This window comes from Budorcas taxicolor, chromosome X (genome assembly GCF_023091745.1).
Source record: "Budorcas taxicolor isolate Tak-1 chromosome X, Takin1.1, whole genome shotgun sequence".
NCBI lineage: Eukaryota > Metazoa > Chordata > Mammalia > Artiodactyla > Bovidae > Budorcas > Budorcas taxicolor.
In genome coordinates, this window is record NC_068935.1 from 93470413 (window position 1) to 93489246 (window position 18834).

The following is an 18834-nucleotide window of genomic DNA, read 5'->3' on the forward strand; positions in this document are numbered from 1 at the left end:
TACATGTCAAAAGAGACTTTGAAGATGTTATTAAGTTAAGGATTTGGTGACAAGGAGATTATTCTGGATTGTCAAGCTGGGCCTTATGTTACCAGGAGAGTCCTTATAAGAAGGAAGCAGGAGGCTGGGAGTCAGAGAAAGTGATGTACCAACAGAAACAGAGAAAAGGAGATGTGATGATGGAAGCAGGGGTTGTGGCATGGCTATGAGCCAAAGAATGTGGGCACTCTAAGGAGCAACTGCTTAATGGGTATGGGGTTTCCATTTGTTTCCAATAAAATTTTTTTGGAACTAGATAGGGGTGATTGCTGCACACATTGTATATGTATTAGATGCCTATAACTTGTACATTTTAAACTTGTTCATTTTATGTTATGTGAACTTCATCTTAATTTTTAAAATAAAGGGAGAGAATTATAACACAAGATTCATGATAAACATACCTTGGATTGGAGGAGGCAAGGGACAAAGTTTATGAGGGGGAGGGGTCATCATAGGCAGATAATAATTGCTGTTAATGTTCTAATTCTCAGGCTGGATAGTAGGTTTATGGTGACAGTTGTAAATTAACTAATAAGTAAAAAATGAATAAGCAAATAAAAATATATCAAATATAAATAAAATGTCAAAAGAGAAATTAAATTTCTAAAATATAATGCAAATAAAAATGTGCCAAAAAGTCTAAAGACAAAAAAAATTACCTTATTTCTGAAAGATAGAAAAAATATATATATAAAAACAAAAACTTGAAAATCTTTTCTGTATTTTATAAAATACTTCATAAAAAATACAAAATAATATTTTAAAAAGTTTCCTAGCAATTTTCTACTTAACTGGATGATGAATTCCTCTTAAAAGACTGCTGTATTAGCACTTAATCTCTATGCAGAGGCCTCTCAAACCATGCCAGAACATACTTTAATACCTACAGAAAGACAGAGCCATAGTACATGCAAGGACCATATCCTCACAACTTAATGTGCAGTGTCAGAATTTCTGGGTTCTGTGAGTCCCACTGACATAGTTGATATCCCCTGCTGTTTGATGCTAGTGAGCTTGGGTATTTGATTTCCTACTGCTGTTGACTGCTTCCAATTGTCTATTTACCCTAAAACTCCTTCATGTACATATTCAAACGGATGAGGGAACTGATAGGCTGACTGTTAGGAAGGAATTAGTTGTAACAAGGCTCAGAGCCCTCCTTCAAGGTCTGGGTCAATTCTGAAGGGGGATAATGATCTTATTATGAAGTGTCTACACAAAACAAGAAAAATTTAGTATAATATTGCCAAAATAGCAGGAAAATAGTTTATTAATCAATGTCAAGTACATTGGCATTAAAAAGTAATAATTTAGTGGTTGGTAAAATTCATTGTCAACCAATTTTAAAATTAAGAAATTAATGTATATATCATAAAAGAAAAGAATGAGAATAAAATAGAATAGAAATAAAATTTCCCCCTAAAATTATAAGACCAAAGTGTCTCCAAATTTAGAAAAAAACAGAATACAAACTACATACCTAATATGCTTAAGCATTTCCTTTACTAATTCTAAATTATATCAAATTCATAAAGAAATCATGAAATCATTCAGTTTCTACCTATTTGGCCTTTATGTATTTTTATCAAAATACATAAGACTATCCAGATAAAACAACAGACTGAGCCCTTTTCTGCCTCATCAAGGTTGTCATCTCATAAACCAGTTTATATATATATATATTTCAGAATAAGCCCAGAAGCTGGTTCCTGTTTTGTCTGTTTGTTTGCCAATATCAAGAATACTAAATGTGTTGGAAGGAAAGTCTTGCCTGCCTGCCTCACCTCCACCTGTGCTCACTCAGCTGGATGGCATTCCCTGTTGTGGGATGATTTTCAACCCAGGCCTTTTATCTTTATTTGACCATGTGAAGGTGACCTCCAGATTCTGCTATTCAACTCTTTCTTCTTGTACATGACCAGGGGTGATTGAGGGACAAGTGGTGGAGGGCTGGGATTAGAGTAAGACGAGAACTCTCTTCCCTGAAGTGTAATTACATTCCCCACTGTAAAAGGAGGGTTACACTTAGTGACTGAATGTAAACAACATTCACAGAGGGAATGTAGGTGGCTCTGCTCCCAGAGGGAGGGTAATTTCTTCAGGATATGAGCAACACCCTCTTTGGGGGAATCAGTCATCTGAGGTCAATGGACAGCTAGATATGTCTCTGTCCTAAAAGGGTCTTGATGAGGAGCCTCAGAATCAAATAAAATCTAGGAGCTTTAAAACTAAAAGTTTTATTAAGTGGACCAATTCCATAAGGGATAAGTCTACATTCATAAACATGCTGTGGTCTTGGGCTGAAGAAAGCCCTGCAAGGAGATTTCATGGTTAGTATGTCAACCAAGAATAACAGTACCCTGTCCAGAATAGGAGGCTTACTCTCTAAGACAATCCTCACTTACACAAACTTGGTCTTACAATGTCCCCCACGTACATCTGGACAACCCTCACTTACATAAGTTGTTTACCCTCATCATCTCATTATGGCTATTATTATAGGAGGTAGATAGCTTATTGTTAATTCGTTGATGGTAAACAGCACTTATATGTCTTCGTTGTAACTTTAACAGAAATTATTCTCATGTGGAATTTTATGTTATTATTATTTTAACTATTTAACTTGGGAGTATTTTCTCTTTTTTTTAAAAGGAAAGAGTATTTAAATAGACTTTTCAGGTAATTGTGGACCTCTTTCTTTGATTTTAAACAAAACTTGGCAGGAAGTACCTTCTTTAGGATGTGTAGCAATGTGAAATCTGAGGTCTTATTGCTAACTTTTCAATTTTTGGCTGCATGTGGGATCCTAGTTCCCTGACCAAGGAATGAACCAAGTCCCCTGTGTCAGCAGTATGGAGTCCCAATCACCGGACTACCAGGGAAGTCACAGGAGTATTTTTTCTTAAATTCTAGTCATTCATTCTGTCAGGAGCCCCACTTCTGCTCTGCACATTACTGTGCCTATCCCAGTCACACATAGACTTACATTCCTTAACTAGTTCTCTCACCCGATAGACTCTTCTCCCCTTCTTGGTATACCTGAAGGAAACTCCCTGACTAGACCTCGGGGTTACTCACTCTAAAGCTTCTCTTTCCATAGATTCAGATCAAGACTGCTACTCCATTATTATTTAACACCCAGTCCCCAGAAAAACATGTAACTCTCTATCTGTAAGCTGCTATGTTCCCATGACCATCTTTGATTCTCTTTGACAGTCAGGTTTTACTTTTATCCTACTGCATAGGGATTTTCCTCACCGTTTTTCAAACATACCCCAAATACTTCAGCCAATTTAGAATCCTTGTTATCAGTATAGCCAAGCACCCCGACCAGTTCCAAACACAAGTGTTCTTCTCATCATTACAGGCAAGTCTTTGGACAGCCTCATCTGCATGAAGTCTTTAATAGGCAGCTTCTCGTTAGTCCCACCCATGCCAAGGATCCTTCTAGTCTTATTAGAATGCTTCTAGTCATATCCTCCCAAACCGGGGTCTTTCTCTCTGTGTGAGCAGGTATCTTAGCAGTTACAACCATACAAAAATTCTTCTCTTCTCTATTGGTTTATCTCTGACTGCGACAGGATCCTTCCCTACAAACAGTTCTCTATTTACTTCAGTACACATTAGGACCTCTCATATCGCAAAGGCAATCCTATACTCAGCTTTGTCAAAGTAGGGTCTTACTTTTCTGTCAGGAGGCTTCTCATTATGCCTGCCTACAGTAAGGGTTTTCTCCTCTTTATAGGCAATCTACGGACAGCCTTCTGTGCATAAGGGTCCTTCTCATCATACAAGCAGGCTTATAGGTAGCCTGCTCTCCCTACGGTCTGTCTCATTTCTATTGGTAGGTTTCCGGTTAGTCCCGCCCACATCTCTTTTCTTTGGTCAGTTTGGTCACGTCAGACTCTTCAGACTCTTCATCCTACAGGAAAACACGTGGAGGGCTTCGTCTTACAAGCGTGTCGCTTTATGAGCATATTCATTTTTTTTCATTGGCAAATTTTCGAGCTAGTGCCACAATAGTAGTAGGTATTTCTCTTCTCTTCCAAGGCAGTCTTCTGATCAGTTCTGCCACATCAGGTTCCTCATCACTGCAGGTAGGCGTTTTGTCATCACTACTTACACCTGCATCCTCTCCTCACTATAGGCAGTGCTCTGGTTACTGTAGCTTACCATAGCCTTCTACAACTTGATTTTTTTTTTTAATTCAGCAAACAATTCTGGATTGAATACAGTCTTCTTACACATAACTTATTCTTTGTAAAAGCTGCATAGTATTCCTTTGTGTGGTTTTTACCATATTTAATTCACGTATTTCTATATTAGTGAACACTTAGTTATTTTTCAGCATTCCAAACAGTATTACGGGGAGCACTCTAAGTGTTTCCAAGTACACAAGTACTTTCTAGAGTACACATGTAAAAGTAAAAATTGTTGAATCTTAAGATAGATTGTGAATTTTAATAAACACTGACAAAATACCATTTATTTTTTTAATTTAAAAAATTTTTTCCCTTTTCTTTTTTTTAAATTTAAATTTATTTATTTTAATTGAAGGCTATAAAACAGCTGTTTCAATTTACATTCCCACAAGTAGTGGACGAGGTATTCCCCACTTTTCTTGTCAAAGTTTGATATTATTTTTTAACATTTGCAGAAATGATGGGCATGAATTGATATCTCATAATTGATTTATTTTTCCCACATTACAGACATGGTTGAAGCTCCCTATATACTCCTCCCTAATCCTTTTCTTTTCTCCATTTGCATAGTTTTGACCTTCTCTACATGTTTTTGAATCTAGATACTTAAAATAGTGTTGTGTTGTAGTTTTTAAAATTTCATTTAAATTATGGCATACAGTATATATTCATTTGCAACTTTTCAGTCAAAATTTATCAATATTGTTATGTGTAACTTTGGTTCATTATTCTACTATTAGAATAATCCATTATGATGACTATACTCAAATTTATATATTCTTTTTCAAACTGCTATGGACATTTAGGTTGTTACCTATTTTTTGTTTTACCATTTCATATAGTGCTGTTTCTTTTATGTATTTCTCAGTGTGCACATGTCCAAGAGTTTTTCTATAATGTATACCTAAAAATAGATTTCTCAGGGAATAAATTTTAAGTATCTTCGAATTTACTAGATACTGTTAATCTGACAGTGTGTAACATCTTATTTTTGTTTTAGTTTTCATTTCTCTGATTACAAGTGAGGTTGAGCATCTCTTGTGTGTTTATTGACCCTTCAGATTTTGTTTTCTGTGAATGGGACTTTTCATATCCTTTGCTTATTATACTGGATTGTTTGTTTGTTTGTTTCCTATTGATATGTCAGAGTTCCTTATATGATCTTGTTTGTGTGTCTCATAAATCTTCCTCCATCATGTTGTGGCTTGTTTTTAACCATTGTTCATAATGGTATGTGGTATGTGTGTGTGTGTGCTCATTTTAATTTTTTATGTAATTTGTGTGTATTTCCAAGGAATTCTTACCTAGTTCACTGACATAAACATATTTATTCCCCTGGATTTTCTTCTTTAAAAAATCTAATTTTGATTTTCACATTTAGTTTTTATTTATTAATTCAGCCAGTACTTATTGATCATCTGCTTTGAGTCAGACCCTCTTCTAAGCACTCTTCATTGTAAACAGACAAACACAGACAAAAATCTTGGTCTTCACTGACCTTATAATTTAAGGGACAGAGACAGACAGTCAACAAAATAAATAATATAATTATATAGCATGTTAAAGAATGATAAATGCTAAAGAGAAAAACAAAAGAGGATTAGAGTGTAATGATGGTGGATTTTGTTTCTGGAGTTTATTCTGTTAATTGGCCTTTTTGTCTTCCCTGTTTTGATAACACAGTCTTAATTTATTATAGCTTTTGTAAGAAGTCTTGATGTTTGGTAGGGCAGATCTCTTTGCTGTATTTTCTTTAATATATCTTAGTTGTTCTTGGCTTTCTGTTCTCTATAATATGAAGATTACTTTTTGCCTTTAATTTTAATGTATCTGATATTAGTATTGCCATACTATTTTTTCTATTTTGTTATTATTATTTTTATTTTATATTTTGTATATATTTTGGTGTGGTTTTGTTTTAGATGAGGCTCTTATAAGTGGTATGTAACTAGATTACAAAAAAACTTGTTATAACAGTCTTGTCTTTGTTAGATGAGGCTAATTTGTTTACAATTATTATGTTTATTGATATATTCTGACCCATTTCTACTTCCTTTTTGTTCATTTTCAGTTTAACATAAATGTTTTTAGCTTCTCTATCCCTGATTATTTCTGCTGATCTGGATGCTATAATTCATATTTACATTCACATTGTCCTTAAATATCATATATATGTATATATATGTATGTATTTGTGTATGTGTATTTTATAAATATTAATATATATTTGCTAGACGATTATATATATATATATATAATGTATATAAACATTTTATATATATAAAATATTCTCACAAATTCTTTGGTTTTTCAGTATTTTTATCCTCTTAACTGTGGCAAGGGCTTTAGTATGCTTGAACTACCCATTTGAACCCCTAATTATTTTGGACAGTTTTAGTTTGCCATTTTAAACAAAAGGTCAGTTATGGTAATTTTATAGTCACATTAGACATAGTTTATCAGTTGCTTTGCTTATCATTGATTCTTTTTCTCTATAATTTCTCTCTGGCTTCATTTATCTTATTTATAAGATACATAGTTTTCCTGTATATGTAATGACAGTATGTAGGTGCTTGACTCTAGCTAAAGACTGAAAGTGCCTTTATTTTGCCCTTATGAGGTATTAGTTGGGTACAAAGATCCAGGTTGACAGTTTTACTTCATGTGTAAATATTTCTAGCATCTATTATTGTTTTCCCCCAGACTAGTTTATCTTTCTTTGGAAGGAAGCATGTTTCCCCTCTAGTGGTTCTTAAGATTGTTGCTTTATTATTATTTATTATGATGATTGTATAATTCATTTTAATGCAAAGTACAAATACAGGCACAGCTAAATCTGTGGTGATGGAAAATGGAAAGTAGTTGCAAGGGTGAGTGAAGATTGCTTGGAAATGGGATGAGAAAACCCTCTGGAGGGATAGAAATGTTCTACATCTTGTTTAGGGTGGTGTATACAATTGTCAAAATTGATCATATTGAATATATATATGCTCTATGCATTTTAATCTATGTAAATCACTTATCAGGAAAAAAAGAATTAAGTTTCAGTACATTGTTATAAATTTCCTGCAAGAACCTCTCAGCACCCTTTGGGGCAGAGCCAATTGTTCAGCTGTCCCAAAAAGTCCATATGAAACAAAAAAATGAAACATGGCATCTGGATCTGCATCTTCTTCTCCAAAGTGCACATCCAGGTTTGACTCAAACTGGAATATATTGTCCAGTGTCATTGTCTTTTTGTAAGTTAACCAATGATTCTGTGTCTCCATCCTGGCTTTATTAATCAGTCTTAGCTTCTGCAATTAGCCTACTCACAACAGAGTTTGTTTGGGCATCAGTATCTACAACTTTCTCACACCTGAAGAGCAGTGGGAGGTAATTTCCCTCTATATAGCTAGGCACACACACACCCACACTCACACACACAGACCCCTCTGAAATCTCTATCCCAATGGTTATGGAACAAAACTTAAGTGTCTCAGTGGGATATTGTATTTGAAATAATCTTGGAAATAATGAGAGAAGATTATTTCAGATGACAAGGGCAGACGGTACTAAGTGGCTTCTCAACTTAGCAACACTGTCATTGTATCAAACACCCACCTTTCCTGACACTTTATTCTTGATGTTATGAGGTTTTATTCACTGTGTCTAGGAGTAGGTTGATTTTTATTTATCTTGCTCAGTGGACTTTTGGTGTGAGAACTCAGATTTCTTCAAATTTGAAAAGTAATTAGCAATCTCCATTTATTGCTTCTTTGTTATTCTCTTAATATTTTTGAACTTTCTATTAGATGAAATAGATGAATTGTCTTCCATGTATCTTAACTATTCTTTTGTAATTTTATCTTTTTTAATTTAAATTTACTTATTTTAATTGGAGGCTAATTGCTTTACAATATTGTAAAATATTGTAAAAATATTGGTTTTGCCATACATCAACATGAATCTGCCACGTGTTCCCAATAATTTTTTTTTATTAGTATCTGCTGCATGCTTTGTGAGATCTTTAGTACTGTATCTTCCAAGTCACCAATTTGCTCTTTGGCCATATCCAGTCAAATTTGTCTCATCTAGTACATATTAAAATTTTCAATGACATTTTTATTTCCAAATTTTTAAATTTCTTTCTTTTCATTTCTATTAATGTATTTCATTGTATACACTTTTTAATATGTTGGTTCTTTATCTCTTTGAAGCATCCTAAGCATAATGGCACCCCACTCCAGTACTCTTGCCTTGAAAATCCCATGGATGGAGGAGCCTGGTAGGCTGCAGTCCATGGGGTCACTAAGAGTCAGTCAGGACTTAGCGACTTCACTTTGACGCATTGGAGAAGGAAATGGCAACCCACTCCAGTGTTCTTGCTTGGAGAATCCCAGGGTCGGGGGAGCCTGGTGGGCTGCCATTTATGGGGTCGCATAGAGTTGGGCACGACTGAAGCAACTTAGCAGCAGCAGCAAGCACACTTAGTCTTTCAGATCACTCCATAATTTTATTGCTATCTCGAGTGAATTAATGATCTGGCTGTTAATTTTTCTTGTTATTAAATTTATTCATGTGTTTTGGAATTTTGGTTTTCAGTTTAATTTGAATGGAATATTTTTGTTCTCTACCTCTATTTATTAGCCTAATTACCCACCCTTATCATGAAGTTGATTGGTTGCTTCCTCCCAGCTCTTCAGGCTTAAATTCACTACAAATCCCAAAATGATAATTCTAAATTATGGCCTCATGATGTTATTGAGGATACCATAGATCCAAGAGATCAAATAGAACCGATTACGATAGCTAGTAAGCAGCTTGGCTCAGCATCTAGTGACAAAGTTTGGTCTTTAATTGTTTTCTTTCTTAAACCTGTAGTTTGCCAGAGTTTTGCTGAGCTATGTTTTAGCGTCTTTTCACAAGCAGAGGTAGCCTCATCTTAGTCCCAGATTTTTTGTTTCCTTTCCCTCAAAGAGACCAAATTCCTCCAGTTCCTGCTTGATAATCCATAGTCCAGCAAGCCAGTTGCTTCGTTCCACTCATTATTTTGTATTACTGATCTAGTGAGGTTTTTTTTTTTTTTTTTTGTATTTGAGCTTGACTATCTTTTATGGTCTGTCTATATATTTTTATTTATAATTTCTTATATCTTTGGAGCAAAGAGTATGTTACCAAAATATGTGAAATCAGTGTGTTATACTGACCTGGCTACAGTATATGTTCAATATATGTGTGTGGGTATGAGTTGTCCTCTTGAGAATAACAAAAAACAGCTAACATGGTGTGAAACATGTACTGTACTTAAGATCCTTTATATTCTTCACAAATCACTTAATCATTATTAAAATACTTTGCATTAAGAAGAGCTTTGCAGGAAACTGTGTGAAACTCATCCCGAGATGTAGTTATCTTGACAAAGCTGTTATTTGTTTTTATGTTCTGTTTTACCTTATAGAAAGTTTCCTTCCCCTGCCTAAGCACTTGAAGTCGAACCCTTAGAGAGGAAAACAAGCAGTAAGTGGCAATGAACAAGGGACTATTATTTGCTTTCAAAGTATCTCAGAACACTTCAAAAAAATATTCCAAATAAAGAGGTGTTACCTAGTGACTCAGATGGTAAAGAATCTGCCTGCAGTGCAGGAGACCCGGGTTTGATCTCTGGATAAAGAAGATTCCCCTGGAGGAGGGAATGGCTACCCACTCTGGTATTCTTGCCTAGAGAATTCCATGAACAGAGGAGCCTGGCAGACGGCAGTCCATAGAGTCACAAAAAGTCAGACATGACTGAGCTCCTAACACACTTGCTTCCTTGGGTGCTTTTGAGTTCAGGACTCTCAAAGCTTTAAAATTAGGTAAGGCTCAAAGTTTCGTTGGGTTGAGATTTTTAAGCTCAGATTACAGCTCCCAAACTAATAATTAAAATCCAATCTCAAGACTGCTAATTTAAGTAAACATTCTATGCATAGTCACTAAAATAAATCTCATTTATTTTTCAATATTTCTGTATGATATATCCATGTTTAAGAACCGTATTCTTCTTAAAAATAACATAAATAAAATTTACATTTACAGAACTTATTATGTGTCAAACAGTAAAACTACGTCTTGATGTACATTATATAGTAATTAATGATACACATTATGTCATTTGATAGTCTCAATAACTTCAATAACTTCTTTAGGTAAGATTTTTTTATTATCCTCATTTTATAAATGAGGAAACTAAAACTCAGTAAGATGTAGCAGATATAAGTTGGTGACTGGATTAACAATGATTTATTTCAACAGTCTTTTACACTTTGCTATATGGACAAGCCCAACTACTTGAAACATAAAATGTCCAAAGTTGAACTCTATTGTTTTGATTCATATGAGAACAGTGAAGATGTCTCCAGGAGCTTGAAAAGTCAATCTGATTGATAAGAGTGTGAAGTTAATAAAAATAATGTTAAAATAATAAAATCTTTCAAAAATTCTCTAGGTTCAAGCCATTGCTTTTGTACCTAGAGAGGAATATTTGCTACTATTTGTACTGTGTTTACTGCTCGATTTTATTAAATTCAAATAGCTAATAAAACTTTTAAAAACTTTTTTTAAAACTAACTTTTAATTGACCATGTAAATATTGAATGTCAATTTGATTAAATTTCCTGAAAGTTTTAAAATGCAATTACAATTTTGGCACTGTTTTTTTTTTTTTAAAAACACTTCAGTTTGAATAGCATTTTAAACCTACATGTATACAATGGTTACAGATATATTCGTGATCTTGCATTTAAGCCTATTCTGAAATATGAACACTGTGGGTTTAATTTGTTTCCTCTTTATTGCTGCTCTTACATTTTTCCTTTTTTAGGTTGTTATGATCATTTTGATATTTTCCTAGAATTTCACTCTTTTTCATTTTCCTAGGATTTCAATAATCTTACTGAACTGAGAGGAAAAGAGAAATACCATCTCAGACAAGCTGAGGTAACAGAATACGTGTTATCAACTAATTGATTCTTTGGGGAAATTATAGGACATGGTTGAATAGTTAAAGGTAATTTTAACCATGTGGCATTGGCTAAGATCCTCTTAAGAATGATGTTTTATTTGATATTTCACACTACATCTCTGTTATATAGAGTTACTTTAGGGGATGACTTGTCTTTAACAAAATGAGGCATTCTGTACTGTCTGCATGTTGGAAGTACCCATTATTCTGTCTTTTTTGCTGTTTGTATCTGGGTTGTTACTACTATTAAGGCTTATATTTTTTATTTTATTATAATTAGTAAGGCTTTTTAGTGGACCCATCTCTTAGGAGATGAGGGATTGAGTCTTCCTAGATAGTTCTCTTATTTACATTATATCATTAATCATCTTGCAGTACTCTACTGGACCTATTATTATGTTTGACCATTAGGGCTAATCTCTTTTACCAGTTCTCGGTATACATAACTGCTTGCCTATATGTGAATTATTTTTTAAAAAGTTACTGTTTCTGACAGGATATACTTTGTGGCCACATGGTGACTGGATGACTCTTCTGTATGAGTTAGGAAGAGGTACTTCCTATAGATTTACACAGCCCCAGGATCAGGGTGCATGGTTTGAAAACCAGACCAGGCAGCATACAAACACAATAGCCATTGGTCTGTACCTGTTTTCCTAGAACAACATATGGCTTACTCATTGTTTCTCATGTATTCTTTTCTGTCTACCCTCCAACAGAAAGAAGTACATATCTATATTTTAAAAATAGACATATTCTTAAAATGAAAAAAAAACACTCATGCATGTTTAAGAATTTCTTATGTAAAAGCAAGAAAAAGTAAATATCCTATGGTATTTACTATTGTTTTTTTTAAATAACAATTAACTTCTTTTAAAAATTTGGATATCATTATGTACTCATGGCCCTTTAAAGACTAAACCAGTTTAGTTAATCATAATGTATAGATTAAAAAGTCACAGTTTGGTAGCAGGATACCATGTAAATTGACTATCCATCCTTTTAACACTGCCTCTGATGTCCTTGAAAGCATTCTTGTTTGTAACAAGAGGATTTATTTATTAGACATATCTGATTTTTTCCCTGCCCCAAAACATGTATCAACTACCTTCTTTACTAGTTCTTTTAGTGGAGACTAGTCTGAATGCAGGAATGCTTTTGAAAATTGATGGCAGACAAAAATGCTAGTTCCACCATTGCTACTATTGGGCCATTAATGTGTGTGTGTGTGTGTGTGTGTGTGTGCGTGTGCCCTATTTTGCTTATGATGCAGTTTCATCAGTCACTAACTATATTAACATTTGAGGTGGGTAGGAGCTTAGAAACCAGGATACTCACAAATATGACTGTTAACTATTTTTTACAGAGCATAAGCAAAATGCTCTGGCCCTTTTTTTGTTTTGGAACACACTTAAGAAAAACAAGGTACCAAGTTCTTGGTTAGCATGTGCTAGCCTATTCCCCATGTATCTACCCCTGTGTACCATATATTTTTAAGTCTTGGCTCAAGCAACTCCTCCTCCTATGGGGAGCTCTTCTGATTCCTATCATTAAAGTTGTGTTTTCCCTCTCTATGCTCTCCTAACACAGTGTCTAGCACTCATCACACTGTTTTAATTTTCTCTTTAGTTGTCTGTCTTCCTCTATTTAGCTGTAATACTCTCTTGAGTTGTGTCTTATTCATCTGATAAACATATTAGATTCTTCTTGTTGCATGGTAGATGTTCAATTACCTACACATTAAATATTTTAAAGAGGCTTAAAGAAATAAAATACACAGGGATGACCTGGTTTTACTAGCCAATCCCTAAAGATTGGACTGTGCTCCCTGGTGATGATGGAAGAGAAATTCTATAACACTAGAGTCCCTACTTATGGGATAAAGAACTGCTGAGAGCTAAAATTCTGCCACGCTCTCTGTGGTTGTCATAAAAAGCTGAATATTTCAGGATTAGTCCCTTGCTTTGCACTGGTCAATTTGCAATTGGGAGGCAAGTCATTAATTCCCTTTTGGGAGGTGGAAGCAGCATTTTATTAGAGATAATGTCCTTGAAATTCTTTGCAGAGTTCCAAAGAATAGCAAGAAGAGATAATAAAGCCTGTCTTAGTGATCAGTGCAAAGAAATAGAGGAAACAATAGAATGGGAAAGACTAGAGATCTCTTCAAGGAAATTAGAGATACAAAGGGAATATTTCATGCAAAATGGGCACAATAAAGGACAGAAATGGTATGAACCTAACAGAAGCAGAAGATATTAAGAAGAGGTGGCAAAAATACACAGAAGAACTATACAAAAAATACCTTTATGACCCAGATAACCACGATGGTATGATCACTCACCTAGAGCCAGACATCCTGGAATGTGAAGTCAAGTAGGCCTTAAGAAGCATCACTGTGAGCAAAGCTAGTGGAGGTGATGGAATTCCAGCTGAGCTGTATCAGACCCTGAAAAATAATTCTGTTTAAAAAGAAAAATAAAGATGATGCTGTTAACACCAATATGCAACAGGACTCAATAAGCCAGCAAGTTTGGAAAACTCAGCAGTGGCCAGAAGATTGGAAAAAGCCAGTTTTCATTCCAGTTCCAAAGAAAGGCAATGCCAAAGAATCTTCAAACTGCTGCACAATTGCCCTCATCTCACACACTAGCAAAGTAATGCGCAAAATTATGCAAACCAGGCATCAATAGTATGTGAACCTAGAACTTTCAGATGTTCAAGCTGGATTTAGAAAAGGCAGAGGAACCAGAGATCAAATTCCCAACATCTGTTGGACCATCGAAAAACAAGAGAATTCCAGAAAACATCTACTTCTGCTTTATTGACTACACCAAAGCCTTTAACTGTGTGGATCACAACAAACTGGAGAGTTCTTAAAGAGATGGGACTACTGATCACCTTACCTGCCTCCTAAGAAATCTGTATGCAGGTCAAGAAGCAACAGTTAGAACTGGACATGAAATAACAAACGGTTCCAAATTGGGAAAGGAGTATGTCAAGGCTGTATATGGTCACCCTGCTTATTTAACTTCTATGCAGAGTACATCATGCAAAATGCTGGTCTGGATGAAGCACAAGCTGGAATCAAGATTGCCAGGAGAAATATCAATAACTTCAGATACACAGATGACACCACCCTTATGGTAGAAAGCAAAAAAAGAGCTAAAGAGCCTCTTGATGAAAGTGAAAGAGGAGAGTGAAAAAGCTGGCTTAAAACTCAGCATTCAAAAAACTAAGATCATGGCATCCATTCCCTTCACTTCATGGCAAACAGATGGGGAAACAATGGAAACAGTGACAGACTTTATATTCTTGGACTCCAAAATCACTGTAGATGGTGAATGCAACCATAAAATTAAAAGATGCTTGCTCTTTTGAAGAAAAACTATGACCAACCTAGAAAGCATATTAAAAAGCAGACACATTACTTTGCCAACAAAGGTCCGTCTAGTCAAATCTATGGTTTTTCCAGTAGTCATGTATGGATATGAGCATTGGACTACAAAGATAGCTGAGTGATGAAGAATTGATGCTTTTGAACTGTGGTGTTGGAGAAGACTCTTGAGAGTCCCTTGGACTGCAAGGAGATCAAACCAATCAATTGCAAAGGAAATTGGTCCTGAATATTGATTGGAAGGACTGATGCTGAAAGTCATTACTTTGGCCACCTGATGCAAAGAACTGACTCATTGGAAAAGACCCTGATGCTGGTAAAGATTGAAAGTGGGAGGAGAATGGGATGACAGAGGATGAGATGGTTGGATGGCATCACTGACTCGATGGACATGAGTTTAAGCTAGCTCCAGGAATTGGTGATGGATAGGGAAGCCTAGCATGCTGCAGTCCAGGGGTCGCAAAGAGTTGGACACAACTGAGCGACTGAATTGAACTGAACTGAATATTCTTGCATCTTAAAAGATGAGTAGGTATCAGTTAATCCAAGGCGATTGGGAGTAGACCATTCCAAGTAGAGGTGGCAACTAGAGCCAGGAGCCATACACAAAAGATGGGGGGCAGGGAGGTATGAAAATCCCAGAAGTTCATTGTTTCTGGGAGGTGACTATGAAGCAAAGAAGCTGATGTGATAAATTAACCTGTAAAGGTAAACAGAAATAGGATTCTGGATGGCCTTTTTTGCTGCATTAAGTCATAGGATTTTGTGTTGGTGTAGAGAAAGAGGAGAGATCATAGTATAGTGAGTAAAAACACTCTCAGGCTGCCTGGATTTGAAACTCAACTCTGATGTCTACTCACTATCTGAGTTAAACTTTTTTTAAAAATCTTATCTTGTTTCCTTTATGAAGGGATAATAACAAAAGCATGTATTTCATAGGGTTATTTTGAGGATTAATGAGTTAAATCATGTATAGTGCTTACAGCATTCAGTAAGTATTAACAGTTGATGTTATTATTATTAACTTTTATATTTATACAGTAGAAAGATCACTCTGGCTGTCTGTATGGAGGATGATTTGGGATAGAATAGGACAAGAATGGGGAGGAAACAATAGGGGTTTAGTTTGTCCCCTCAAGAGCTCCTGTTGACATTTGCTGGATATTTCTGAGGTATAGTTTTCTGTAATGATTTTAATGAAATCACATACTTTAGAGATGGATTTTGTGAAGATTCAATTAAATTAAACCTTCCCATTTTGTTTTTCCTAAGAATGCCCATGGGATGAACTTACTGGGAAGTCAAACTCTGGAGCTTTCAGAAACTTGCATTTCATAGCTAAGCTTTGAGAGTACAGTCCTCAGAGTACAGTTTAGAACTCAGTTTCTGAGAAGGTGCCCTGAGAGAAGGAAGCTGTTGCCCAGAATAAGACTGAAAATAGCACAGTTTATTTCTAGTATGGATTTGAGGCTAACAGTTTATCTTCTGATAGATTCCATCTTACTCTAAAAACTCAGGTTACATATATTGCTGCTTCTTTTATATAGTATTTTGAATATGATTGAGGCAGTGGGTATAATGAAAGGGTCAGAAGATCTTGGCTGTGGACCTAGCTCTGCTACTTACTTAGATATGTGGTCTTAATTATTACATAGATCTCAGTTCCCTTATCTGTAACATGAGATTAATAATACCCACTGTGTTATCTTACAGGACCGTCATGAGAATCAGTTGAGATCATCTATGTGAAAGCACTTGACAAAAGGCACTTTAAAAATGAAATGATTTTTTAAAACATTTAAGAATGACTCAAAATATAATGTTATACATGTACATGTTTGTTCCTTCATGAAATGAACTCAGCAAGAGTTGAAAGATATGCCAGACATGCACCTGTTATACAAGTCACCTTAGTTTGCCCATAGTTCAAAATTTATAGGTCCTCACAGGGAGACTCTGTGCTTCCAGTGAAAGCTCAGGAATTCTACCTTCAACTTTTTTCCTGCTAAAAAGTTCTTGTTAGTTACTTGTTTGTTTTGAGTTCCATTCCAGAACATTATGGTTTCTCCAACTCTAACCATTAATCAATGAGGCATTGGTGCCCCTCTTTCTAGTATATCTACCTTTTGATAAACTCTAGATAAGATATACTGCATCAAAACTGGCGCCTCAACAACGGCTTTGAAAAGTACCTCAGAGATCTCTGTCCTTTTAGAAGTTTGTCTCCACCCACCTCTATACTAAAGATGGACCTAAAACTAAAAAGTCCTGAGTTCTGGTACAGTTTCCATGGCCAGATCCCAGGGCTGCTGGACTGGGACATGGGAAATGAGTTCTTCCTTCCTTGCACCACAGACCAGTGCCCCTTAGCTGAGCAGAACCTTGCCAAATACAGACTTCAAGTAATGGAGACTCCAAAAGTACCTCAAGAGAGAGGATCCAGTCCTGGAAAAGATCGTCCTAACTCTGAACCCAACCTGTGGATGTGGGTGAATCCCAACATTGCATGCTCCCTTGACAGCCAGGAGACCCCAGAGCCCAGTAAGAAAAAGGATCTGGCACACATACTTCTTTCTCCTCAGCTACTCACAAAAGATGAAGTATCTAACTGCTCAGAGGCCACAGTGATGCAGTCCCTGCCATCTTCCTCCAGCAAGCAATCTCCCCTACAGAAGCAGATCACCTCTTTCTCCAGTGACAAGGAACACACAGAAGATGAGACCAAGGAAAAAAATAGCAACTCCTCTGTGACCCTCCAGTCCCCAAACAAAGGGGAGTGCTTCCAGAGCCAGAAGCTATGGCAAGGCAACAGCCAAGAGAGGAAGTCCTGGCCTCGTCCCCCCCTCAATTATAGTCACCTAATTGCTCTGGCACTTAGAAACAGCCCTCCCTGTGGCCTCAATGTGCAAGAGATCTACAGTTTCACCCAACAGCATTTCCCCTTTTTCTGGACAGCTCCATATGGGTGGAAGAATACCATCCGCCACAACCTCTGCTTCCTGGACAGCTTTGAGAAGGCGCCAGTCAGCCTTGAGGATGGGGCCAGTGCAAGGCCAAGGTCTGGCCTCTGGAGGCTTACTAAGGAGGGACACCGCCGCTTTCAGGAGGAGACGCGTGCCTTAGCCTCTGCTAGAAGAGAGAGTATTCAACAGTGCATGAGCCATCCGGATGTTATGACTTCCCTCTTTGACCTTTGAACAACCACTGCTCCCTTTCTGGAACACTACCACCCTTACTGTGGCTACCTATGCACTGATTGGCCCTCATTAATCCCTAAACCCACTCTGCCTGGTAGGTGCCAAGCCTGTATTTAACTACTGCTTCAAGAATGGTATTAACAAAAAAGTGAGGGGTGGATACAGAGGAGGAGGCAAAAGCTTAGAAAGTTGCGTAAGGGCAGTGGCAGTTATTCTGCATTTTGAGCACAAGGAAATCTTAGGAAAAACAGCATGGAAGTTAAGGAGAGAAGAACATATTAAATGAGAAAAGGAATTCTGTTTCCTGGAGAGTATTCTCACACATGAAAGCAAATTGTGGAGTATAAAACATCAAATTCAAGATGGAGTCAGACCTTTAAGTCTCAAATACCGTGTGAAGATATATAAGCATAAAGAGAACTGGGTTTGTTGTTTGAAGCCTGAAGATTCAAATGTTCCCCTTCTACCATTCATCAGCTACATCTCCTTTTTCAGTGAACTATTTGACCCTTTAGGGCTTTTTTTCTTTTTTTGATCCTGGACTTCTCAGCCTTGTTCTGTTGCCATCCACCTTCAGTACTGAAAAATATTCCAAGCAGATACGTTTTTAGTTTGGATATTGAAAGTCCTTGAATTGAGCTTGTATTAACCCCAAGCCTTCAGTTGTCAAACCTTTATTGTGGATGGGTGTCAAGGTCCATCTGAGATTCTGAGTTTAGTGAGAGACAGACGTATAAACAGATATTTGTAATATAAATATAATAAAATAGATGTACAAGGTTGCCATGGAAATGGGGAGATATTTTTTCCTAGGAAGGGCATTAAAAAAAAAAAATACCTTTGAGCTAGTTTTTAAGAATAAACAAGGATTTTATGGGCATATAAACTAGAGAAAAGACATTACAAAAAAATTACAGAAGCAACAGTATGAGCAAAGAAAATGCAGTGTTTGGGGGAATGGTAGGAAGTTCAGCACAGCTTAGCTATATTAGGGCCAAGAGTTGCAAGAAAGGTGGG

At 36.2% G+C, this 18834-nt stretch overlaps 2 protein-coding genes across 2 annotated transcripts in view; both read left to right on the forward strand.

Moving 5' to 3' along the window:
* LOC128070298 (elongation factor 1-alpha 1-like) overlaps window positions 1-18834 on the forward strand; it is a 427922-nt gene that overhangs the window by 76111 nt on the left and 332977 nt on the right. The gene's annotated exons all lie outside the window — the stretch shown is intronic.
* FOXR2 (forkhead box R2) lies at window positions 16867-17817 on the forward strand. The gene has a single exon (XM_052663606.1). It carries the CDS (start codon window positions 16867-16869, stop codon window positions 17815-17817), a length of 951 nt encoding a protein of 316 aa, XP_052519566.1.

Coding starts and splice junctions, on each gene's coding strand:
- FOXR2 (XM_052663606.1), top strand. CDS start 16,867: ATGGACCTAAAACTAAAAAGTCCTGAGTTCTGGTACAGTTTCCATGGC.